This window comes from Pseudophryne corroboree, chromosome 6, assembly GCF_028390025.1.
Source record: "Pseudophryne corroboree isolate aPseCor3 chromosome 6, aPseCor3.hap2, whole genome shotgun sequence".
NCBI classification, from domain to species: domain Eukaryota; kingdom Metazoa; phylum Chordata; class Amphibia; order Anura; family Myobatrachidae; genus Pseudophryne; species Pseudophryne corroboree.
In genome coordinates, this window is record NC_086449.1 from 571,563,138 (window position 1) to 571,589,534 (window position 26,397).

Sequence of the window (26,397 nt, forward strand, 5' to 3'; positions counted from 1 at the left end):
GATAAGGACAATCTGGAACCATACCAGACATTGTTTTTTTTATTTTACTTTTAACAAAAAAAACCAAAAACATTTACCGTTAAAATACTGTCCCATGCATGATGATAGGCTAATGTTTTATTTCTCAGATTCATGTTGTTCACTCAAGTGAACACGTGTATAACTTTAGTTTTATAGTTTAAAAAAAATTTTTTTGTGTTTTTATAAGCCCTGATGACTAATAAAAATATATTTTTTTTTATTTTGCATTAGGTTATGGGTGTGGATCATTGGGTTGACCCTAACTAGGTCGACCACTATTGGTCGACACGCACTAGGTCAACATGGACTGAAGGTCCCCATGGAAAAGGTTGACACAGCTAAAGGTTGACATGAGTGTTTTGCCTTTTTTTGGTTTCGTTTACTCCGTAAAATCAGCAGGAACCCCAATTAGTGCACTTCTTTGCTCACCATGTTTCGGGCTCCGCTAGCGCTGCACTTGGTACAGGTTACTATTTCCAATCATTGTCTATGTAGATTGTAAAGCATGAAAAAGTTGTTTTAACCTTTGAACCATGTCGACCTAATGTATGTCGACAAATAGTGGTTGACCTATTGACTGTCGACCTAAGTGTGGTTGTTCTAACAACCACACACCATTTAATTTTCTTTGCAGGAAGTATTTATGCCCTGCATTGTAATTGCATTACAACAATGCTAACACTTTTAAAGATTTGCATACCTCAGTTGTACTATAAAAGATAACAATATGAAAATAGAGCTAGACAATAAAAATTACACAAATGGCTTTTCTCCAGAATTTGAAGTGACAACTGCAACACAAGAGAAAAAAGGACGAGAAGCTATTTATTTAGAGGCGAAAAGAGTGATGATGCCACAGAGGTTTGTGCCCAGCCAAACTAAACACAGCACCTTATATTGCATAAAGTAAAAGAACGAATATTAACGCAGCAAAGTGACCATCTAATTCTTCTGTTAATAAGTTAATTTAAACATAAAAGGTCATAAATAATAACTAAGCATATGCCCTCAAAGATGTTTTTTTTTTTTTAAATCAGGTTCTACTTTTCTGACTTTTTTGGCCTATATTACGTGCCAATTTTTAATAGATTTATTATGCAGACACTTAAATATAACATCAGCAGTGTTCCACCCTTTGCTACTGCCCAAAGTATGCCACAACACTCAAGGACTGCCTGGATAGGATGACATCTGCACCTCGGGCCGGTACAATTTTCTGCTACCGCACATGTTTGGCGGCTGGTAGACAAAGGATACTCCCAAATCACTGTGAATAACCACAATCTGAGCAGCCAGGTGGTATCTTCTGTCCAGAGCCGTAACTACATGTGTGCAAAGTGTGCATTGCACACAGCGCACTTCTACTTGGAGCGCACTGTGCGCCTTGTCCCCGATTGGACGTCATTGAGATGACAGCAGGCAGCGGCAGCGCTGGCTTGAAGAGGCTCACAGTGGGTTAATGTATCTCTCCCGGCAGTGTCCTGTGTGACAGCAGCGCTCTCCCTCCTGCTCCCCCGACCACTGTGCAGAGCTGACAGTCTGCCACCCCCCACCCCCCCTTCCCAGTGACAGCCTGCTGTAATTTGTGAAATGAAGGACTCTGCTGCTGTAATGTGTAAAAAGAGGGGTCTGCTGCTGTAATGTGTAAAAAGAGGGACTCTGTTGCTGTAATGTGTAAAAAGAGGGACACTGCTGCTGTAATGCGTAAAATGGGGGACTCTGCCTGCCATAATGTGTAAAAAGAGGGACTCTGCCTGTCGTAATGTGTAAAAAGAGGGACTCTGCCTGCCGTAATGTGTAAAAAGAGGGACTCTGCCTGCCGTAATGTGTAAAAAGAGGGACTCTGCCTGCCGTAATGTGTAAAAAGAGGGACTCTGCTGCTGTAATGTGTAAAATGAGGGACACTGCTGCTGTAATGTGTAAAAAGAGGGACCCTGCCTGCCGTAATGTATAAAAAGAGGGACTCTGCAACTGTAATGTGTAAAAAGAGGGACTCTGCTGCTGTAATTTATAAACGGGGGACTCTGCCTGCCGTAATGTGCAAAAAGGGACTCTACCTGCCGTACTGTGTAAATGGGGGTTCTACCTGCCGTACTGTGTACATGGGGGCTCTACCTGCTGAACTGTGCAAAATGGAGCTCTACCTGGTGTAATGAGGAAAAAAAAAAGAGGACTCTACCTGGCATGATGTGTGTAAGTGGCGCTACTGTGCGGCATCATTTGAATAATGAATTATTTTGTGGCCACCCCCCTTCCCCATGAAGCCGTGCCCTTATATTTTTGTTGCGTGCACTGGCCCTATTCTAAATTGGGAGGGGGGGGGGGGGGCGCGTGCCGATGCCGTTTCTTGCACACAGCGCTAAAATGTCTAGTTACGGCACTGCTTCTGTCTGTCTCCTGGCTGCTAGAATGCTGATTTGTGGATGGCTCTGGCCACCCATCAATCGTACTAGTGGGATGTCTCTACACAATGATTGGTGAATGGCTGGAGCTATCCACCAATAACAATGCTGGTAGCTTCAAGTAGAGACTTTGAGGAACCGAAGGTAGGATAAGTAATTTCATTGTGTTGTCTCACTGATATAAATTTTAATGGGAAAGAGGGGGTATAAGATTGGGTATGATTTTTAATTGAAAAGGGCTTCATATCTGGATTGAAATTTTTAACGAGATGGAGGGTATGGCCACAGCAGGATAAAACACCACACCTTGTCAGCCCCACTTCCTGGACTTGTTCCACCAGGAACTGGCAAAAGCTTAGTTCCCAGAGCATCTGGGGTACATTTTTTCAATGAGGGAGGTGGATCAGATGTGGGGATTTATTTTCAATGACAAAGCACGCGGCGTTGGGTGGGTGGGTGGGGGAGTTATGTCGGATCTGGGTTATGATTTTTAGCGAACGAAGGGATCATATATGAGGTACGGTATGATTTATAATGAGAGAGTCAGGTCTGGGGCATTGTTTATAGTAAGTGAGGTGTGGTTTGGTCAAATTTGGGGTTTCAATTTTAAACAAGCTGTGGTGGCCATATCTGGCATCTGACTTAATGAGGGAGGAGGGGGATCAGGTTTGGGATCTGGTTTTAAATGGAGGGGTCTGATTTTAGTACTCTTCTAATTAAAAGTAAATGGTTGTTATTGACTATTTTATTATTTCTTTTAACAAATTAAGGTGGTCACTATTGTATTCTTAAATTACTGGTTTATTTTTAAGATGCAAATAAATATATGTTTCTGTGTCAATATATATAAGTAAGTAATTTTTTAGATATAGTATTCGATTTTGATAACTTAGGGGTCGATTCAATTCTCCGACAGTTGAATAGCGCCGGGAATTAGCTCCCGTCGCTATTCAATTGAGCTCAAGTTAAGACGGCGAATGCCCTTTCTCCCGGACTTAACAGGTTGATTTGTCGGGAGAACGGGCATTCTCCGACTTAACTCCCCGCTGCGATGCTGATTCCCGACAGAATCAGCCTCGCGCTGGCAGCACTTTTGTCGGATTTCCTCTCGCATCCCCCGGGGGTGAGAGAAGAATTCTCGACAATTGAGTGTCACTTGGCGCTGTATTGAATAGCACCGGGAGCTAATTCCCGGTGATATTCAACTGTCAGAGAATTGAACCGAACCCTATATTTTTAAATCATGTCTTTTAGGATTTATCACAGTCCATTACCAATGCCATCCTTAATAAATAAATACCATTATGTTTGAAATGAATATTACCATCCAAACCATATGAATGGAAACTGTAGAAGTCACCACAAGCTGCTACCTGTATTTGTCTTGGTCACTAAAAACTTCTCTATTGAATGTAGATAACTACAATGCACTCTGTAGTCACACTGGTCACTATAATGTTCTCTGTTGTATATCAGGAACTAGAATGTTTCCTGTATTGTATATTAGTCACTAGAATGATCCCTGTATTGTATGTCTGCAGGGGCACAGCTAGGGGGATAGGTCATGTGTACCTGGTAATGGAAGAGGGGGCACTTGACAGTAGGGAACTGCAGTGGTCAGGTCATTTAAAATGAAGGATTATGATGATGATTAATTAATCATCATCACTCTTCAGCAGTGCTATGTGTAACTGCCTCCTCTCTTGGTTCTACTTCACAACAGAGCATCTGCAGGCTCAGTGGGGCAGATGTATTAAGCCTGGAGAAGTGATAAAGCAGTGATAAGGGAAGGTGATAACGCACCAGCTAATCATTACTGGTTTGAAAAATGACAGTTAGAAGCTGATTGGCTGAGCATTATCACCTTCCACTTATGACTTCTTTATCACTTCTCCAGGCTTAATACATCTGCCCCAGTGTGTCTGGGCTACAGTGTACACAGAAGTAAGCGAGATGTCATTGGTGTGGTGATGTCATTGGTGTGGTGTTTACCCAGGCAGATCCTTCTAATGAGGCGCCTAACCGAGGCCAGCACCTGAGACTGAGTGTCATGTGACTCACTGACCAGAGAGACCACAGTCACCTAGCTGCAGTAGCTGTAATGTCTTCTGTATTTTTTTTGGCAGACATTAGTGCTATCTGTATTACATGTTGCTTTTTCTATTGTATGGTGGTCACTATGATGTTCTCTGCATTATATGGTGGTCATATAGGTAGAGGATGACAACTATCTACAGGAAAGGAGGGGGGATTACCAAGCGGAGTCTTTGCTCCAAATGACAGAAATCCTAGCATCATTCCTTTATGTCTGTCACTAGAATACAGCATGTAGTCTGCAGAGATCACTGTATTGCTCCTTGTAATTCGAATAACCTCTACTTTGTCAGATGGGGCTGGTACAGTAGGTGTAATAATTTGTATTGCTCTTTGACATAGAATTTTTTCAGATATTTTAATGGCTATTTAAACTATAAATTGGATAAACCCAACTGCAGTTTTTTTTGTTTTTTGTTTTTTTGTCATGCCCATTTTGCAACTGCTGTTTTGTTGTAGCTAAGCCTGGACAACTTGTATGTGTCTGCCTCCGAGCCTGAAAGTTGCCATCCAGACCCTAACAACCATTCCATCCCCATCCTGTCACCAGGAGCATGCAAGGTGACTGACGCACTGAAAGGAAGGAGAGGAGTAGTGCTTGTTCTCCATCTCCTGCCTCTCTATCTCTCACATCCTGTCAGTCATCACACTGGTCCCTCCTGAATGGAGGGCCTGGTGACTTGAAGATGGTGGGGTATGTGAAGAAACACATGCGGGGCAAGGACCAATTGAGGACGGTGCTTCCTGACATAAGGTTTTAACCCCACTTTTGTTTTATTTAGAATAAACTCTAAAAAGAACTTACCAATTTTATTTTTCCCCTCTTCATATTTAACTCTCTGTAAAATATGATGTACAATCCGACTTCTTGTGGCATTGTTGAAAAAGGTGTCTCTGTTATTTATGATGAAACTACAAAATAACAAAAACATATTGTTACATAGTGACGCATGTTTTGGAGTACACAGGAAATCTATTACGGGGTGCCCACTACAAAGGGAAAAGACTAGGGTCTGGGTCTCCTCTGCAGGATGGGATGGACATGCCTCCATCTATGCACGTTGTGTGCAAAGGTCAAGCCCCCATAACCCCAAACGTACACACTTAGATAAACCCCTCAGTATTAGGGCTTATGTGATCACTCAGTGATTTAGGGTAATGTGCAGCTCTTATACATATAGGCTATATGCAACCTACAAAGAAGTAACACCTGTAAAACATACAATGAACACTTCAATAAAAAGATTTAAAAAAAATGGTTTATTAAAATGACAAAATGTATGAGGTGTGTGTCTCATATATTTTGGTATTGAATCACCTGGACTGACAACTGGTGCTGGTTCAATAATATTTCTTTAGTAATACACATATGCTATGTACTCACACAGTAGGACCTAACTCAAGTGACAATGAAGGACTCCTCAAGTATGATGAAGGACCCAAAATAAGGCTTGAAATACGTTAAGCAGTGTGGGAAAGAGGTGTGGCTAATCATATCTGTGGGGGCTCATTTCATCTGGACCAATTGGGTGTCTGAGGAGTATATGGAACTCTGTTTAGGACCCATAACAAGACCTTGTCCTTTCAGTATATGCTGTCTCCACACACATGCTGATGTGTTACATCCCTGTTTTTGTTACGTTTGTGAGTGCAAATTTTTAAACATTAAATTGTTATAAAACCATATCAAAGGTGTCTGCACTATTGGCATTTTTTTATATTTTTCATGTGGTTCCTACATACTTGTATGTATGGCGGAGAGTAAATATGAAAATGACCCCTTCACCATAGGATACATTGGATTATGAGGATTATCACTGATACTCTACTCTTCTAACAAAGCTGCAAAAATAAGGATTCTCAGAACTTTTATGAGGGTGACTAATACATGATATCAGGAAACAGTTTTTTTGCGCAATTGTACATCATATTTGTCTTTATTCAAGGGAATTTTAGAGAAATGTTCTGCAGCAAAACCCATTACAGTATAATTAAACTGTTTGCAAAAGTTATGACTAAGACATTGACTATAATTAGACTAGAATGAAAACTGATATCCACTGACTAAATCTTGAATAAAACAAAACAAAATAAAAACACTAAAATGTGCCTTTAAACCAACTACAATTTTAAGTAAGTTACTAAGACTAAAACTAAATAGAAAATCCTTGTCAAAATTAGCACAGGCTTGCTGGCCTGACAATCACTGACTGCAGTTCCTTCTCACTCTCCTCACAAACTCAACATGAGAGGAGTCGTCTGCCCGAGTCAAGACCCTGAATTTAACTCTACATGATTTCAGGGGGAGAGCATTCCAGATCATTAACACTTCCCTAATGCTGTCATAATTAGCACCCTCTTCTGGACTTAATGACTGGTATGCCTCTAGTACTTTTCCCGTTAAGCTAAGCACTAGGTACCTAACCCATGCAGCCTCTTTCACCAATGCAGTATTAACGACTCAAAGATGTGTAAATATGTGTCTTTGTCAATGTTAAATTCACCGAACGTGGGTAAGTCTCTACGCTGGTTAGCTATGACACATATTCACATGCTGTTTTACCCGGGGTTCCTGCAAAAGGAAGCGCAAACAAAATAATGCATAGCACAACAAACGCAATCAAAACATCACTCAGGCACCAGAGATTATCTGACATTCTAGGCATGGGTTACAACTTGTACTCCATTTTATACTCTCAATATATTGGCTATAGACCACCAACAAACAAGTTCTACAGCATACCTTACCAATGTGTGCCCCAAATTTGAAAGACTTATTTTTTCATTTAATAGTTCAGTTTGCATTATGTCTGCATTATGGTTCGGTGCTTTCTCTCATTCTTCTATAAATACTATAACCATACAAACTGCTAAGTGGTACTCCTCTTACTCATGAACATTAACATAGGGCATTAGCATATTTAAAGGTGAAAGATAAAAGGAGAAAGTAGATATTTGAAACGCACTAAATAATCAGGTTTTTACAGTTGTGTCAAATTGTATACAGAGAGTGCATGGCCTGACAACCCTCTATGGAACATAAGAGAGAACATCTAACAGTACAATACCTAAAACAAATGCATAGTTATCTACTTCACTCAAACTGAACTGAGCCCCTTTTATACCATTAGTGTAGTATTTTAAAAGAATACAAATTTTATAGAATATATGCTGACTGGGAATTTGAAAAATAATTTAAGACCAATCAAAGACCATCAAAGCAACATGCACAGCAGTTTCTGTTATAATGTTATCTTCATCCTTATTCAGGTCCAGGGATTGTTCAGGGAATAGTTTAAGTTTATATCAAAGCAATTTTGGTCAAACAGTCACCTAGAAAACTTTCAAGACAAAATTCTCTAAGGTGACCTAATGAACACTTTCTTTTCTAAATTACTTGGAGAGATTGCTATCCTTCATATATATATATATATATATATACACATTTTTTTTATTAATATAGGTGTTACACATTGTATCTAAATAATAGCACCAGGAGAAAATGTTTATTAGAAGTTATAAAATGTACTGCCATTTATATTTCCAATCTATACCGTGTAAAACTATTGTTTACTTCATAAAAATATAATGCAAGGTATAGTAATTTGGCTTTCTCTTCTTCATGCTACAACAGTATTGGTTGTTGGAGTCTAGTTGCAAAACCAAAATACACAAATCTAATTTATTGTACACAATTAAACTGTCTGAAATGTTAAATTAATTTGAACTGAATGAAAAAGCAATCACATAACATACAGAGGGGTTATGAGCTGGGTGTTGTGTGCCACTGGATGGAGATGGGGCTTTCTGCGTACCACTGAAAATTCAATTATAGAAGAATGTATTGTATGAGGAAAGTGACATTTGAGCTCAGCCGGCAGGAGAGCTCCTGGAGCAGCCAGCAAGGCAGTTTGTCTGCCTGACCATAACCTCATATGTCTGTGTGGCTGGAAATGCAGACACTTGCATTGCTACGCCTGCAACACTCCCATAATAAAGAACCGAAATGGACTATTTTTTGCGTGGACTATTTGCCTTCTCACAGTCAATGCAGGAATGCCCATCACATGATACCGTTTTGCAAAAAATGCACAGCTAAACATCAGCATTGTGTGCGACACAGAAGTAGGCCCACTGTGTCATAAGAATTGTATCTCTTCTTATTATCAGTCAGGCCGCTTATTCATATTTATTAAATCTGTAAAGTCTGCTCATTAAATGTATTCAGCAGTCATGATTACTACTGACATAGGGGTATATTCAATTGTAGTCAGAACTCACGTCTTGTCGGAAAGACGACAGTTTCTGACTTTTTTATGTCAGAAACTGTTCTGATCTATTCAAGTTGGCCTCCGTTTTTCCGACAACTCTGCAATTCAGACTTCTCGGAAAACATGTGGATTGGCGAATAGCCGCAGATCCACGTTTTGTCGGATTCCGCGGCCAAATCCGACAGGTTTTAGCCCTGTTTCCAACAATGTCATTCTGACTTTTAAAAAAAAGTGAATACTCAAATGTCGGATCCTTTACGTCGGAAAGGATCTGAGATCAGCTGAACATACCCGATAATATTATAAGATTATCCTACTTGTGCAGCATGAGAGTGTGTATTCTTTCTCTTAATTCCCCACTAAAAATAGGTAAACAGATGACAAATTGTTATATGGCAGATTTATAATTAGCCGACAACAAGGATACTGAGCACATTTGAACATGGTTGAGGTTGCTTACTAATATCTCACCAAAATAATGAAAGGGTGTCAAGTAATATTAAGGTGTTAGTTATATAATGAGCTAGGTATAATATATCACAAAGACAAAATAAAATTAAGGAATCCTCATAATGTCCCATCTGCATTGCTATAGGTAGGCTTAGATATCAGGGTCTTAGGGTATCTATCATGAATATTAGTGGCTTGCAAGTCGGTAAAAATTCAAATTCAAAGCCACTTATGGTCATACACTCAATTATAGTATACATGGTGCCTATTTCACTTGGACACAATGGGTGGTATCCTATTAGCAGCAGCTAATTGTCTTGTCGGGGGCTATCCTATTAGGGGTCACTGAAGCTGTGTGTTTTTGGGAGAAAAGGTGATCTAATTGGATAGCTTATAATAAAAAAATAATTTGGTGAAACATTAGGATACTGCCCAATATATGAAAGTAACAAGTGGTAATATTATTTGTACTAGTGCCAGCACAGATAGCTATACATGTTTTGAGCTAAATAATCAACAAGTGATTCAGAATAACCTTGTGTCTATTTATCTTAACTACCGTATACACCTGTCTAACATTATTGTGTCAAGTGTAGACATATTATTCTAGGAGTTATCTGGGATAATAAAATCATGCTTATGTCACTTATAATTAGATGTGTGTGGTTCGGTTCATTAGAAACTTAACCAACTGGAATTACGTAGTTCTGAATCAAACTGAGTCCCGGTTTGGTTCTCCTGAGGAGATCTGATCTGAAAAGAGTCCAGGTTTGGATCTTCCTGCGGTTCGGAATTCAGATTAACCGGATTTTGGGTTGCAAAAATGACATCATTTTACTGTTTGTACCCATTTTCAAAAAATCCAAAACCCAAGATTTGGATTTTGAATCTGAATTCCGAACCAAAACACTTGAGGGTAGTTTTGCAAAACCAAACCTTAATGATGAAATTAGAGACAAAATCAAAACACGAGACTCTGCACACATCTCTACTCATAATTAATTACTAAAAGTTATGTTTAAATGTTTCCCTGATAAAGCGGGCCCTCAGTGTATGTACGTATGTCTATGTAGCTAATGTAACAATAATATGTAAAAAATGAAGCGTTCCTTACAGCTTCAGCAGCAAAATTCTTTGTAGAATAACAATTTTATTACATTCTTAACAGCTTCATTACAATTGATATGCACATTAAGGCAATGGGGGTAATTCCAAGTTGATCGCAGCAGGAATTTTGTTAGCAGTTGGGCAAAACCATGTGCACTGCAGGGGAGGCAGATATAACATGTGCAGAGAGAGTTAGATTTGGGTGTGGTGTGTTCAATCTGCAATCTAATTTGCAGTGTAAAAATAAAGCAGCCAGTATTTACCCTGCACAGAAATAAAATAAACCACCCAAATCTAACTCTTTCTGCACATGTTATATCTACCTCCCCTGCAGTGACCATGGTTTTGCCCAACTGCTAACAAAATTCCTGCTGCGATCAATTTGGAATTACCCCCAATATGTCATCTTAATCATCTCAGATTTGTTCATTTTCTTTTCTTTTATAAAAAAAAATTGTATTTCTATAATAAATACTGAACTTTAACTGTACAATTAAGAGTATGGAAAATGTAATTATATTAGAAGTCTTTCTTTTGTACACTCTTAATTTTAAGGCTTTGGAAGAGAAAAACATTGTGTTATTACGCTTGAACAGAAAAGTGTTGAACTACGCCTGACAGTTGTGCAAAAAGCAATTCTAAAAATAAGTAGTTATGGTAGATTTACAGTCGATAACTCTATTTCTCCGAAGTCCACAGTATCCACAGGATAACACTGGGATATAAGGTAGCGTCAGCGGAATGGCACCAATTGATCAAAGCTTTTGGACTCCCAGAATGCAATGGGCCAGTCTCCTATATCCCTGCCTCCTGGCTCAGGTAATTCAGTTATTTTCCAAAACTCAAGGCAGGAGCATCCGAGAGAACCCTAATCAGGCGAGAACACCACATACACACACTTCCACACAAGAGGGAAGAAGTTAGTAAGTATAAAGATCCTCAAATCAGGTGCATCAGGGTGGGATCCCTGTGGATACTGTGGACTTCGGAGAAATAGAGTTATCGATGGTAAGTCTACCATAACTACTTATTTCTCCTGCAGGGTCCACAGATTATCCACAGGATAACATTGGGATGTCCCAAAGCAATATTAGTGAAGGGGACGCTCCTAACTGGACAGGAGAATCCTTCACCCGAATGCAGCGTCCTGTGAGGCAAAGGTATCAAAGGCATAATGTCTAATGAATGTGTTAATGGAAACCCATGTGGCTGCCTTACATATCTTTCAGCTGAGGTACCACATTGTGCTGCCCATGAAGGACCTACCTTACAAGTAGAATGAGCAGAGACATTAGCCGGAATAGGGAGAACAGCTGGAGAGTATGCTTCTGAAATAGTCACCTGAAGCCACCAAGCCAGTGTCTGCTTGTCAGCAGGCCATCCTCTCTTGTGAAATCCATAGAGAACGAAGAGTGTCCGTCTTTCTGATGGCACTGGTACGATCCATGTAGATCCTTAAAGCACGGACTACGTCCAATGATGCATCTCCCGCAGAAAGGTCCGGCCCCTGGAAAGCCGGAACTACAATTTCTTCATTAATGTGAAATTTAGACACCATCTTAGGAAGATTACCAGATTTAGTTCTGAGAACCCCTCTATCTGGAAGAAATATCAGAAAAGGGGGGCGACATAACAATGCCCCTCATTCTGAAACGCTTCTAGCTGAAGCAATAGCCACTAGAAAGAGAACCTTAACTGTCAACCATTTAAGATCCATTTGCTTCAGTGGTTCAAATGGAGCAACTTGAAGCACCTTTAGGACTACACTTAGATCCCAAGGAGCTGTAGGAGGAACAAAAAGGAGGTTGGATGTGAAGCGTTCCTTGGAAAAAAGTGCAACATCCTGTAGGTTAGCAATTTTCTTTTGAAACCATACAGTCAATGCTGAACTCTCAAGGAAGCCACCCGCAGACCTTTGTCCATTACTGTCTGAAGAAATGTTAGGACTCAGGAAATTTGACCCTAGGTCTTTCAGAGTTTCCAGTCACTGCACAAATGAATATAGGCCTGCCATATTTGGTAATAAATGCGAGCTGAAGATGGTTTCCTTGCTCTAAGCATTGTTTGAATTACCTGTTGTGAGAATCCTCTTGCTTTCAGGATGGAAGTCCCAAGAGCCATGCCGTCAAAGACAGTCAATCCAGGTGGTCATAATAGCAAGGACCCTGAGACAGTAGATCTGAACGTTGAGAAAGTAGGAACGGAGTATCCACCGACAGCCTCTGCAGATCTGTGTACCAATGTCTTCTGGGCCAAGCCAGTGGAAATACATAGGCCAGCGACCTTTGTGCAATTTGGCATCCTATGTTCTTGACCCGTATGCGGGAACTTTGTTGTTCTGACGGGAAGCCATGAGAGCTATCTCCGGTAACCCCCACTTGTCTACCAGAGTCTGGAAGACCTCTGGGTGTAAAGCCCATTCGTTTGTATTAATGGCGTGTCGACTGAGAAAATCCGCTTCCCAGTTTAGCACTCCCTGAATGAACAGTGCGGACACGGCTGGATGATGAAGTTCTTCCCACCTTAACGTGCGGCTTACCTCCTTCATTGCTTTTTGGCTACGAGTTCCTCCCTGATGATTGCGGTACACTACTTGCGTCGCATTGTCCAAGTGAATATGAACTGGTTTCTGCTGAAGAGTGTCCTTTGTCTGAATGAGTGCCATATATATGGCCCGAAGTTCCAGTATATTTATTGGCAGGCAACTCTCTTCCTTGGTCCACTACCCCTGGAAGCAACACTTTTCTGACACTGCTCCATAGCCCTGAAGATTGGCATTCATTGTCAGAATCTCCCACGCTGAGATCCAAAAGGGTCACCCTGTGTCCAGATGGGATGTATGTAGCCACCAGGCTAACAACCTCCGTACTTCCTGAGGAAGGACCATAGTATCATCTGATGTAGTCCATTCCATCTGAAAAGCATCAGACGTTGAAGAGGCCTCGAGTGGAATTAAGCATTATCCACCATGTCGAATGTTGATACCATAGATCCCATCACTCGCATTGCTGCATGAATGGATACTCTTTGACTGTGTAGTAGCTCCTGAATCCTTGTCTGTATTATGGATACTTTGTTCAGAGGTAGAAAAAACTCTGAAGTCTGGAATCCAATACAGCCCCAGGTGCGTCATGTGTTGTGACGGAACCAGGGAAGACTACACTCAATTTATGAGCCATACTTGGCTTTGTAAACAGGCTATTGTCATTTGTAGATGGCACTGGAGAATTTCCTGAGATTGAGTCAGGATTAACAGGTCATCCAGCTATGGGAAAAATCCTTATCCCTTGACGATGGAGTTAGGCCGCCAACACCACCATAATTTTGGTGGCCTTCTTGGAACTGTAACCGGTCCCAATAGTAGGCCTGAAACGGAAAATGTTGCTGGAGGATAGCAACACTGAGATAGCACTGATGGGACAGTGCTATAGGTACATGTAGGTAAGCAACCTGGATATCTAGAGATACCATAAAATCCTCCAGCTCCAAGGCCAAGCCAATGGAACGTAAAGTTTCCATATGAAACCGAGGCATCCAAATGTATCTGCTCATAGTTTACAGATTGAGAATGGTCCAGTATGAACCATTTGGTTTCTGTACTAGAAAATGGGTTAGAATAGAAACATTGTCCCTGCTGAGCAGGATGAATCAGTACTATCACTGGTCTTCGTTTCCGTTGAAGACGGGCTGGTACAAACAAAGCCTTGCAGAGGATGTTTCTTGAAGGCAAACGCATAACCGTAAGATACCGCTTCTGGCACCCAGGCATCTGTGGTGGACTGCTGCCGGTTCTGTACAAAATAATAGAAGCCGGCCTCCTACCCTGGAATCCCCCAGGTGGAGGCCCGTGCCATCAGGCTGATAGCTTCTCTTCTGGTTTAGAAGCAGGCTAATTAGGACTGTTTGCCGTAACCCTTTACTTTCACTTTTCCTTGAGTCCGAAAGGACCAAAAAGCTGGAAACTTAGGTTTAGACTTGTGAAACTGAAGTAAATTTCACTTTCTTAGAGTCTGCTTCAGACTCCAGAATATTGGCCCTCATTCCGAGTTGTTCGCTCGGTATTTTTCATCGCATCGCAGTGAAAATCCGCTTAGTACGCATGCGCAATGTTCGCACTGCGACTGCGCCAAGTAACTTTACTATGAAGAAAGTAATTTTACTCACGGCTTTTTCTTCGCTCCGGCGATCGTAATGTGATTGACAGGAAATGGGTGTTACTGGGCGGAAACACGGCGTTTCAGGGGCGTGTGGCTGAAAACGCTACCGTTTCCGGAAAAAACGCAGGAGTGGCCGGGGAAACGGTGGGAGTGCCTGGGCGAACGCTGGGTGTGTTTGTGACGTCAACCAGGAACGACAAGCACTGAAATGATCGCACAGGCAGAGTAAGTCTGGAGCTACTCTGAAACTGCTAAGTAGTTAGTAATCGCAATATTGCGAATACATCGGTCGCAATTTTAAGAAGCTAAGATTCACTCCCAGTAGGCGGCGGCTTAGCGTGTGTAACTCTGCTAAATTCGCCTTGCGACCGATCAACTCGGAATGAGGGCCATTGTTTTAATTATTTACCAAAATGAATATCTCCAGTAAAAGGCAAAGACTCTAGTACCCTTCTGGACTCTGAGTCAGCCTTCCATGTACGTAGCCAGACTGCTCTGCGTGTTGCTACTGCTGATGCTGATGCTTGAGAAGCTACTGTACCCATATCCAAAGCTGCTTCTTATATAAATAGCGGCCTGTTTTATATGTGCAATACTGTATGGGACTTTTGTTCTCTAGTAGCCAATAAAATATCATCTTCCAATGCATCAGCCCAGGCCGCCACCTTTCGCCATCCATGCTGTGGCCATAGCCGGCCTCACAAATGCCCCTGACTGGGAAACACAGTTTTAAGAAACCATCTATTTTCCTATCCGTTACATCATTTACAGATGTTGAAGGCAGAGGTAATGTAGATTTACGCACTAGTTGAATCCCATGCATATCTACGTTGGTAGCAACCTCCATATTCAAACAATCCCCAGCCTGAAGAGGATACTTCTTACTCGGTGTGACCAAAGCCTCTTGCCTGATTTCCGTCAGCTGCTCTGACTCCGGAAATTCAGTCCTGACTGTTTTGGCACAGGTGCTCTGAATTTTAACAAAGGCTCTGCTGCCTCATCTAAGGATAGAATGGCTTTCATAGCATTAACTAGCTCAGATATACCTACCGAGCTGAAACCTTCGTCCTCATCTCTGTATGCAGACCCAGAATGTGAGGAATCATCTCCGAAGTGTCCCCTTTCGAAACATGTGTAGACTGTGAAGATGTTTCATGTATGTGTGACTTAATTACCACAGGCCTTCCAGCCTATTTTTGTTGAAAGGATGCCGCTTCCTGAACTGGATGTGTCATAATCCAGGGGGAATGTTGCATGTAAGGGTTAATAGGGAAACCTATAACTGGTGCTGGATTTGGCACTATTCGCTCAGTTATATTAGATAATGTTTGTGCAAATGATGCCCATGAAGGTTCTGCCTGAACCTGAGCCTGCCTTGGGATGTTAAGGAGGCTTTGATGGAATAACAATTTGCACATAAGCCATTTTGAACCAGATCTTGAGAGGTTATCCTGCTTTGAATGACAATCATGATATCAATATAGGTACAGTTGTGGAGAGTGTATCCTCCTCACCCTTGCCTCACTTAGACATTATAAACAAATCACACACCAGACTGGTGTTAACTACACAATTTGTGACTGAAATCACTTTAACACTCGCTAAAGTGATACACAATCCGACCCCTCCCTGCTTTCACCAGCATTGAGGATCAGATATATGAGAAAGCAAACCTGACAGAAACACAGTATAAGTCAGCAGCCACACTAGCAATCAGTCACATTGTTATACATTAGTATACATTGGCAATATGAGCACATATTAAACTACAGATACATTTCAGGTATGTAGGAAAAACATATTACTGCATTACCTTATAAACAGTAGGACTTTTAACGCATTCAGTCGCACAGGCGAAAGAAACAGCAGTAAACGTTACAAGACTCATATGCAATAGGCACTTATACAACTACTCGTACCTCAAAGGTAGGTAGAGACTCAGTACTGTATCACCTACCTCAGAAGAGCGGGATACAGGGAGACTTAACCCCACTTCCAGGATCGATCAATACGCTAGCAAACGCTGAGTGGATCCAGACGCTAATAGTGAACACAGACGCCCAAAAGAACACATCCGATATCAGTGAACACAGACGCCCAAGTGAACACAAATGCACCAGTGACACAGCCGCCTAAGCTGCGACTGAGTTAGTTCATATCTAGCGTCTCAGATGGAAGCAGGAAATCAGGTCATGACTGGAGACTCGGAGGAAACTGGTCATGAACCGGGAGGAGGGGTGACCAGGGGAGCGCCTTACTTCCCACTGCTGACATCAACCCCAGGGATCACGGCCTCATAGTAGCCCCTGGAGTCTATGATCCCTGCGGCCTAGCGCTGGTGCACCCGAGGTGGCAGCCGTGGCAGCGACTGTTCGGTAGTCTCCATCCTGAAAACAGTGGCGGGGAGTTGTTGGAGCCACTCTAAGGTGCGTGTAAGATGCTTTTTTAGAAAAATCGCTAAAAAAAAAATAAGACTATAAAAATAAAATAATATAAAGCTTATGGCTACTAAAAACCAGCAGCCCATTGACCATGGTCTGGCTCCTGCCATACCAAGCAAAAAAAACTAAATTGCCTGAGCCATGAGGCGGGGATATAGTAGACTGGCCCATTGCATTCAGGGAGGCCAGTCGATCAATTGGTGCCATTCCACGAACGCTACCTTATATCCCAATGTTATCCTGTGGATACTCTGTGGACCCTGCAGGAGAAATAACGTTCTTTTATAAGTAATATAATAATTCTCGCACTGACAAAATACATTAGAAATTAGTTTCCTTATATGACCCTCTTTTATTATATTGAATGTATTTGTCACTTAACTTACTTTTTCCTAGTCTTGGAGAAAGAATATCATACAGAGAAAGTTATAATTATTTGCAGAAATCCTGGGGTATAGCTCTAAACTAACAAGCTGTTCACACTAGATCAAGCCATTTCTCATGTATCATTATTGTGTTATTATTTTCTATTACTTTATTTGTACATTGTAAGTAACTCATTACCATTGTTTTTGCAAAGAGGTAAACAAGCAATCATTTGTGTTCATTATATTATTCCAATGTCGTATGATAGAGAAAATTAAGCTGAAAGAAATTGATCAAGGGCCTTTTGTAGGGAGGGCCTTCGACTATCAATGGTTTGTCACTGATGGGCGATTGTCTTCCCATCAATGGAAGATATCCAGTGGTATTTCCAATTGTGTTCCCTGATTGAATGCTACAGCATGGATAGCCAAAAGTCACTTCTCCGCCAGGACTGCTCTAAATCGGAATAGCTATGCCAGCAGGTAAGAATTCATGTACACAGGCATTAAAGAATGCCACTATGTATGCGAATAGGGACTGGATGTATGTAAATGTATTTGCCATACTTGATACAGGGAGATAGATTAGTAGGTTAATATACATAAATTAAAATATTTGATGTTAGGGTTAATTATGCATGTAATTATTGTAAAGAATTAATTATATTAAGATAATGGTGTAGTTTTTAATAATGTAATTTTGATGGAGGGTTAATTATTGATGAGGGAATGATATTGCACGGCTATCAAAAATACTCTCTGTATTGTATGGCAATCACTAAAGCTTATTATTTTGTTTGGCAGCCACTGATGCTTTTGGCATGATATTGCGGTCACTGATGCATTCTGTATTATATGCCATCACTGTTATGTTCTCTGCATAATATGGCGGTCATATAGGTAGATTATGCACAGAGTTGAGTCTTTGCCCTGGGTGACAAAGCCTGGCATCACCCCTGCTGATGGGTCATGCAGTATATAAGGAAAGGAAAAATGTGTCACAATTGCTGTACTGCAATGAGCTCATAGGTGATTATTACAGTCATCATCATCACCCTGAGAGGAATATGGAGGCCTGTGGATGCAGTCCCGTCAACCCTGTTATTAATCCGGTCCTGACCAAATGCTGTAAATCAGAGGTTCTCAAACTCGGTCCTCGGGAGCCCACACAGTGCATGTTTTGCAGGTAACCCAGCAGGTGCACAGGTGTATTAATTACTCACTGACACATTTTAAAAGGTCCACAGGTGGAGCTAATTATTTCACTTGCGATTCTGTGAGGAGACCTGCAAAACATGCACTGTGTGGGCCCCCGAGGACCGAGTTTGAGAACCTCTGCTGTAAATCTACAATGAAGTTGCAGGTTGAGATGGTCAATATTTGATTCATGGCATGTGTGACACTACTTACTGATGAATCCTCTGCTGACTGAAGGGAGCAGTGTAACAGTCATTCTCCTCCAGGTCTGGTATTGTCTCCTTGTCCAGTCTCATAGGCTTTTTAGGCAACCATCCACGGAACCTGCTCAACTGCTTCTCCATCCTAGACAAAAAATTCCAAGTGTCTAAAGTTATTAAAGTTGTAATGTACAAGCGTTAATACGTAATAATCTGATTATTACAATATGCATACAAAGAAGGGTAACACATTGAAGAGGGATTGGGTATGAATACTGACTGCGGCATCCCAATTTTCACAATCCCAACAGGGGATGGTAAGTATACTAACCCCTCCCTTCCCACAGCCTAAATGTAACCTGCCCCGGTGGTGCCTAAACCTACCCCCCCCCCCCCCTCCCCTTCCCTTCCCGCAGCCTAAGCCTAACCCTCTATCCCTGAGCCTAACTCTTTGAACCTATAGATGAGAGAGAGATCAGAATTTTACAACCTTTCTCTCATCATCTACATCCTTATGTTTTCAATCTGTAACTTATATATTAATATACTAACATTTTTAGCAAATATCCAGTAATGGATGCAGTTAACAGCTATGTGCCTAATTCAGAATTGTACGGCATGCTGATGCTTTGCAGTTAAGTAATTATCGTCAGACTGCGCATGCGCTGTGATCATACTGCACGTGTCTAAAGGTGGCTTTGTGATGCCGCATGTAGTGAGCATTTCTGTGCAGAATGATTGACAGGAAGTGACCCTTTGGGGGGTGGTAACGGGGGAGTGAAGGCAAAAACGCAGACATTTCATGGTCATTTTCGGGGCGTGTATCTGATATCAGCTTTGATGATGTACACAGAGAAACATGGCGATAGTGTCGCTACTGCTGCGGCCAGTTTGCATAGCCTACCTACTTAAGCAGTCGAATTTTTCCATTGTTGTGCAAATGTGTACATAGTTGCGAATGGGTTTTCTATTGCTCCGGTGGGTGGCTCTTTTCATTTCTTGAAAGCAGCTTCACTTCCTAATAGTAGCTTGAAAAACCGCAATTGCAAATGCATTAGCGTACAACTCTAATTTAGGCCCTGTATACATATAAGCAAAGTTCTTCCAGACAAGTGTGAGGTTTACGTATTTACTAATGGTCAATTTTCCATCGATTTTTATTGATTCCAGATATGTGTAAATCAATGTTGGGTCTACAGGGCTAAAACACACATATTCTAAAATTTAAATTTAATATAGAAAATATGTTACTAAATGTTTGCTATAGTCCTGGAAGCCCAATATCAATTTAGAAAGATTTCCATCAATTTGAAATCAATAAAAATCAATGGATATCGACCTTTAGTAAATAAAGCCCTAATCCCTAAAAGTGTAGCGTGACTAGGTGAGAGATATCTGACAGGTGCTCGATAGATAGATAGATAGATAGATAGATAGATAGATAGATAGATAGATAGATAGATTTATGGTAGACTTACTGTACCATAGTTAAATCTCTTTCTGCGAGGTACACTGGATTCCACAAGGAATAACATTGGGGTGTAGAGTTGGATCTTGATCCGAGGCACCAACAGGTTAAAGCTTTGACTGTTCCCAGGATGCATTGCACCGCCTCCTCTATAACCCTGCCTCCAGGCACTGGAGCTCAGCTAAATTAAGCAGTCCAATGCAGTAGCAGGCAAAAGAGACAGTAGATGTTAGTTACATAGAACCAGAATCTCACGACAGGAGAAGAGACTAGCGGTTAATGCCATGCAAACCCAAAGAAGCTAAGTGCATCAGGGTGGGCACCCTGTGGAATCCAGTGTACCTCGCAGAACGAGATTTAACTATGGTAAGTCTACCATAAATCTCCTTTTCTGCAGCGGGGTACACCGGTATTCCACAGGGAATAACATCGGTGATGTACTGAAGTAGTTCCTCATGGTAGGGGACACACTGTAGTGGGCACAAGAACCCGGCTTCCAAAGGAAGCATCCAAAGGCATAGAACCTGATGAACGTGTTCACTGAGGACCACATAGCCGCCATGCACTATTGTTCAGCGGACGCGCCACGGCGAGCCGCCCACGAAGGTCCAACAGACCAAATAGAATGGGCCTTGATAGCAGCAGGAGCTGGTAAACCAGTCTGCGCATAAGCTTGTGCAATCATCATTCTAATCCATCTGGCCAAGGTTTGCTTATTCACAGGCCAGCCACGTTTGGGAAAACCAAAAAGTACTAAAAGGATATAGTGACCTCCTGAGGGAGGCAGTCCTAATATGGAGAGCCCGTATCACATATAAAGACCGCTCTTTGGAGGATAAACCAGAAGAGATAAAGGCCGGAACCACAATCTCTTGGTTAAGATGAAAAGATGATAACACAGGTAGAAAACCAGGACGAGTTCGAAGAATTGCCCGGTCACGGTGAAAAATCTGAAAGGGTGGACGACAGGACAAGGCGCCTAAGTCCGACACCCTCCTAGCAGAGGCAATAGCTAGTAAAAACATGACCTTAAGTGTAAGACATTTAAGATCCACAGACTCAAGAGGTTCAAATGGAGACTCTTGTAGAGCATTTAAGACAACAGACAAATCCCATGGAGCCACAGGAGGGACATAGGGAGGCTGAATCCATAAAACGCCCTGAGTGAAAGTATGACAGTCAGGAAAAGATGTAATTTTTCTCTGAAACCACACCGACAAGGCAGATATATGAACCTTGAGGGAGGCCAGATGAAAGCCTAAATCTAGGCTTTGTTGCATAAAAGCAAAAAAGCCTAGAAGTACTGAATGAATAGGCATCATAATTCTTAGCAGAACACCATGCCAAGTAAGCGTTCCACAACCTGTAATAAATCCGTGAAGAAGCCGGTTTACGGAGCTTCAACATAGTTTGAATAATCGCCTCAGAGAATCCCTTGGCTCTCAGGAGTGAAGCTTCAAAAGCCACGCCGTCAAAGCCAGTCTGGCAAGGTCCGGATAGACACAAGGGCCCTGAACGAGGTGGTCTGGGCGTTTAGGAAGTAGAAGAGGAAGCGCTATCGATAGACCCTGCAGGTCTGAGAACCAATGCCATCTGGGCCACGCTGGAGTGACTAGAAGTAGTATTCCTCTTTCTTGCTTGAACTTCTGTAGAACACTGGGCAGGAAGGACTCTGGAAGGAACACGTAGGGCAGCCGAAACTTCCATGGAATTGCCAGCGAGTCCACGAACGCTGCTTGAGGATCTCTTGTCCTTGCTCCGAAGACCGGAACCTTGTCATTGTGTCGAGACGCCATCAGGTCTACATCTGGTAGGCCCTACTTGTCCACTAGGAGTTGAAAGACTTCCGGATGAAGACTCCACTCTCCGGCATGAACGTCCTGACGACTGAGGAAATCCGCTTCCCAGTTGAGGGCTCCGGGGATGAACACTGCCGATATTGCTGGCAGATGGCGTTCCACCCAATGTAGGATTTTTGATACGTCCAGCATTGCCATGCGGCTACGAGTGCCGCCTTGATGATTTATGTACGCCACCGTGGTGGCGTTGTCTGATTGTACTTGAACAGGCCTGTTCTGTACTAGAGGCAGGGCCATGTCAATGCAATGAACACTGCCCGCAATTCCAGAATGTTTATCGGGAGGAGAGATTCCCCCCCGGGTCCACCGACCCTGGAGAGAGTGTTGCTCCAACACCATGCCCCAACCCCGCAGACTGGCATTCTTTGTCAGGAGGACCCAGTTGGAGATCCAGAAGGGATGGCCCCTGCTCAACTGTTGGTCCTGTAGCCACCAGCTCAGTGACAGACAAACCTCCCGAGTCAAGGAGATCATTTGTGACCTGATCCAATGAGAAAGGCCTTCCCACTTGGAAAGGATTAACCTCTGCAGAGGGCGAGAGTGAAATTAAGCATACTCTACCATGTTGAAAGCCGACACTATGAGGCCTAGTACTTGCATTCCCGAGTGTATCAACAACCTTGGCGAGAGAGGAAATATCTGATCCTGTCCTGAAGTTTCAGAGAGACAGAAACAATCATTGGCTGTGTGTGTCCAGTAGTGCCCCCAGGTGCACCATGCTTCCAGCAGGGACCAGCGAGGACTTTTTCCAGTTGATGAGCCACCCGTGGGCTAGTAGAAATTGGACCGTCAGTTCCAGATGACTGAGGAGAACCTCTTGGGAGTTCGCCAGGATCAGCATGTCGTCCAGATACGGCAGGATCCTGATTCCATGACAACGGAGATGAGCCATCATCACGGCCATTACTTTGGTGAAAATCCGAGGGTCCGTGGTCAATCCAAATGGCAGGGCCTGGAATTGATAATGTAGGTTGCCAATAGCAAACCGCAGATACTGCTGATGCGATATGGCAAAAGGAACATGCATGTAAGCATCCTGTATGTCCAGGGAATTTGGACACTCTCACAAATTTATTCAATGATTTGAGGTTGCGTATAGGCCGGAAGGACCCATTTGGCTTCGGAACTAGAAACAGGGTTGAATAGTATCCCCTGCCTCTCTGAGACAGAGGTAGCGGCACTACTAGTCTCGTACCCAGGAGGCACTGTACAACCAAGTGCAAAGCTTGCGCTTTTATTGGATCCACAGGGATAACCGTTACGCAAAACTGGCGAGGGGGACGTCTCTTGAAAGAGATTGCATACCCGTGAGAGACAACTTCCCACAACCAGGCGTCCAAAGTGGTCTGTAACCAGGCCAGGGCGAACTGCAGAAGTTGGCCTCCCACCCTAGTGACCCCCAGGGGGAGGCCCGCCCCGTCATGCAGCAGGCTTGTCTTGTTTGGACGCAGGCTGTCGGGTGGCCCAGGGTTGTTTAGATTTAGGCTTAGTGGATTTGGAAGCACGAGCCTGATGCTGATATGCTTGACCCTTTGCCCTCCCTGGAGGTCGAAAGGAACGAAAGGTGGTACTCTTAGCCTTCGGAGCAGAAGGATTAGTATTTGGGAGACACGCAGTCTTGGCAGTAGCCAAGTCAGTTACAATCTTGTTCAGATCCACCCCAAATAGGATGTCTCCTTTAAAAGGGAGCACCTCCAATGTCTTTTTGTAGTCCAGGTCCACCTTCCAGGACCTCAGCCACATAATTTGACGAGCCAGGACAGACGTAGTAGATGCCTTGGCCACCATTACACCTGCATCAGAGGCCGCCTCCTGAATATAGTGGGATGATGTGGTAATATAAGACAAATATTGTCTGGCAGTGTCAGAAAAATTCTTAGGCGGCTCATTCTCAATTGCCTGAACCCATGCTTCAATTCCTTTTGCAGCCCATGAGGCTGCCATAGTGGGTCTATGTAAAGCACCTGTAAGTGAGAACATAGACTTCAGGCATCCCTCCACACGCTTATCCACCGGTTCCTTTAGGGAGGTGACGGTGGTGACAGGAAGAGTAGATGACACCACAAGACGGGCGACATGAGAGTCCACCAGCGGTGAAGTTTCCCACTTGTTACTCAACTCAGCAAGGGATAGGAAAACGAGCTAGCATCTTTTTACACAGGGAAAATTTCTTTCCTGGACACGACCAGGATTCCTGACGTATCTCAATTAAATGGTCAGAATGTGGCAAGACTACTTTAGCAACCTTCTGACGTTTGAACTTATCAGGTTTCTTAGTAGGCTCAATCTATTTGAAGAATTAGCTTAATGGCCTCTACTAGGTCAGAAACATCAACATGGGTTGTAGATTCCTCATTATAAGCAACTGTATCAGTGTCTGATGGATCAGTATATTCCCAATTCTTATCGGAAGAATCATCCGAAATATTAGTGGATTGTGAGGAAGAAATAGGCCGTTTAGATGACCGTTTAGCCCCAGAGGGGCGTGAGGTAGACTTTTGTCTAACCAAAGATTGATTTAATTGTTGTAATTGGGTAGACAGCGTATCCGCCCAGGGCGGATTAACTACAAGGACAATATGTGGTTGCAATGGCACAGGAGGTCCTACAGGGGGCGTAAGACGTATCACAAGTGTAGTCAGCATACTTGAGAACGCTGCCCAAGGTGGGTCCTGATTGGCCACAGGTGCTGCAGGTTGACTGGGTGCATGGCACTCAGCACCTGAACCAGCAGCTAAAACTTCTCCCTCAGGTAAATCCGTGGCGCCAGTACTGCAGGATGCAGAAGCGTCCGTGGATTTCCAGCCCTGTGTGGCAGACATTATAAGGAATATGGGACCCTGATGCACCTAGTCCCTCAGGGTACAGAATATAGTGATAGCAATATGTGATACAGGAGAATGGAATCCCACACAACAGCCAACAGCTAGAAGCACACTCAGTCACATGTACAATGCAGAGGTTATTACATATAAACAATAAAACTGCACTGGACTAGTAATTTACATATTACTACTGTCTGTAGGAGTATAGATATAACAATGCACAGTAGATACTGGATGTATATTACAGAATACTTGTACCAAATATTTAGATAGCAGTACACTTGTTCTTAACTAACACTGTCTAAAATGACATGTAGAATACTTAAGTGTCTGTAAAAGCACAGTACTGATGAGGCAGGCGGCTTCACAGAGGAGACAGACCCCTGCAGTCCCGAAGATCAGCCCAGCTAGCAGTGAAGACGGTGGCAAAAGCTCAGTCAGGGAGTGATGGAGAGTGAAATGCAGCTCCAGGGCGGGAACACCATTAGTAGATGGCGCCCGGAGCTGGGGGAGGGGCTACAGGTCAGCGCCTTACCCCCTATGCTGGTCCTCACCACCGGGTACTGTGGAACCTATAACAAACGGTTTTGAGTAAATCCAACCTGTGCTCCCTGCCCTGGATATAGTGGGGTCCCTGTGCAGTACAGTGTCCATGCCAGCAGCGCGGTCCGTCTCCTGGGACCGTGATTTACCGGCGGGCCCCACCTGAGGGACCCTCTTATCTCCTCCCTGATGTGTAGCCACACGATCCAGGAGAGCATCAGCGGTGTGTGCCTGAAGTCTGGTGCGCCTCCGCTGCAAGTACCTGGGAACCAGGCCACGGGAGTATGCAGCGCTACTGAGGGAGGTGATGGAGCCGCAGCACAGAATGTCAGAATCACATAAACAATGCTGTGGCTCTTGAAGTCTTCTTAAAAAGCTCTTTTCAGGGCTGCCTAGCGCAGCCCCACCTGTTAGCTGCCTGCACTGCAGGCACCAACTTACAAACTGAGCTCCAGTGCCTGGAGGCGGGGCTATAGAGGAGACGATGCAATGCAATGATCAAGATCCAACTCTACACCCCAATGTTATTCCCGGTGGAATACCAGTGTACCCCGCTGCAGAAAGATAGATAGATAGATAGATAGATAGATAGATAGATAGATAGATAGATAGATACTGTAGATAGACAGACAGACAGACATGAACGGTCTGATGATTACTTAAGAAGTTTAGATAAACCAGTGATCAACCTCAGCAAGAATGAAGAGTAGAAGTTTATTTTACTAACCTGCTCATGAACTTGTACCGTCGGTGCAGGTAATAGATTTTTCTCCTGGAAGAACAGCAAAAATGAAGCCAGTCGAGAAGAAAACCCATCGTCAGTTACAGTATCAACTAGCAAGAAAGCAAAGGAGATTGAAGACAGAAGCCTGTAAGAGGTGGAGGAAGAGACTAGAGATATTAACATACACACCAGTCACAGAAGACTGCTGCGCTAATTATCCCTGCTCCCTTACAGAGCCCCTAAACTGAAGATACAGGTTATCTTACAACAGAG

The 26,397-nt window shown here is 42.9% G+C and overlaps 1 protein-coding gene across 2 annotated transcripts in view; it reads right to left on the reverse strand.

Moving 5' to 3' along the window:
• Positions 1-26,397, reverse strand: part of ANO4 (anoctamin 4) — a 416,268-nt gene that overhangs the window by 193,914 nt on the left and 195,957 nt on the right. For both annotated transcript variants that reach the window (XM_063927829.1, XM_063927830.1), the window contains 3 exons: positions 26,128-26,172; positions 18,719-18,850; positions 5,323-5,429 (listed from right to left, as the gene is read on the reverse strand). In XM_063927829.1, coding sequence (XP_063783899.1) covers positions 5,323-5,429; positions 18,719-18,850; positions 26,128-26,172 — 284 coding nt within the window. The remainder of the gene's footprint in view (positions 1-5,322; positions 5,430-18,718; positions 18,851-26,127; positions 26,173-26,397) is intronic.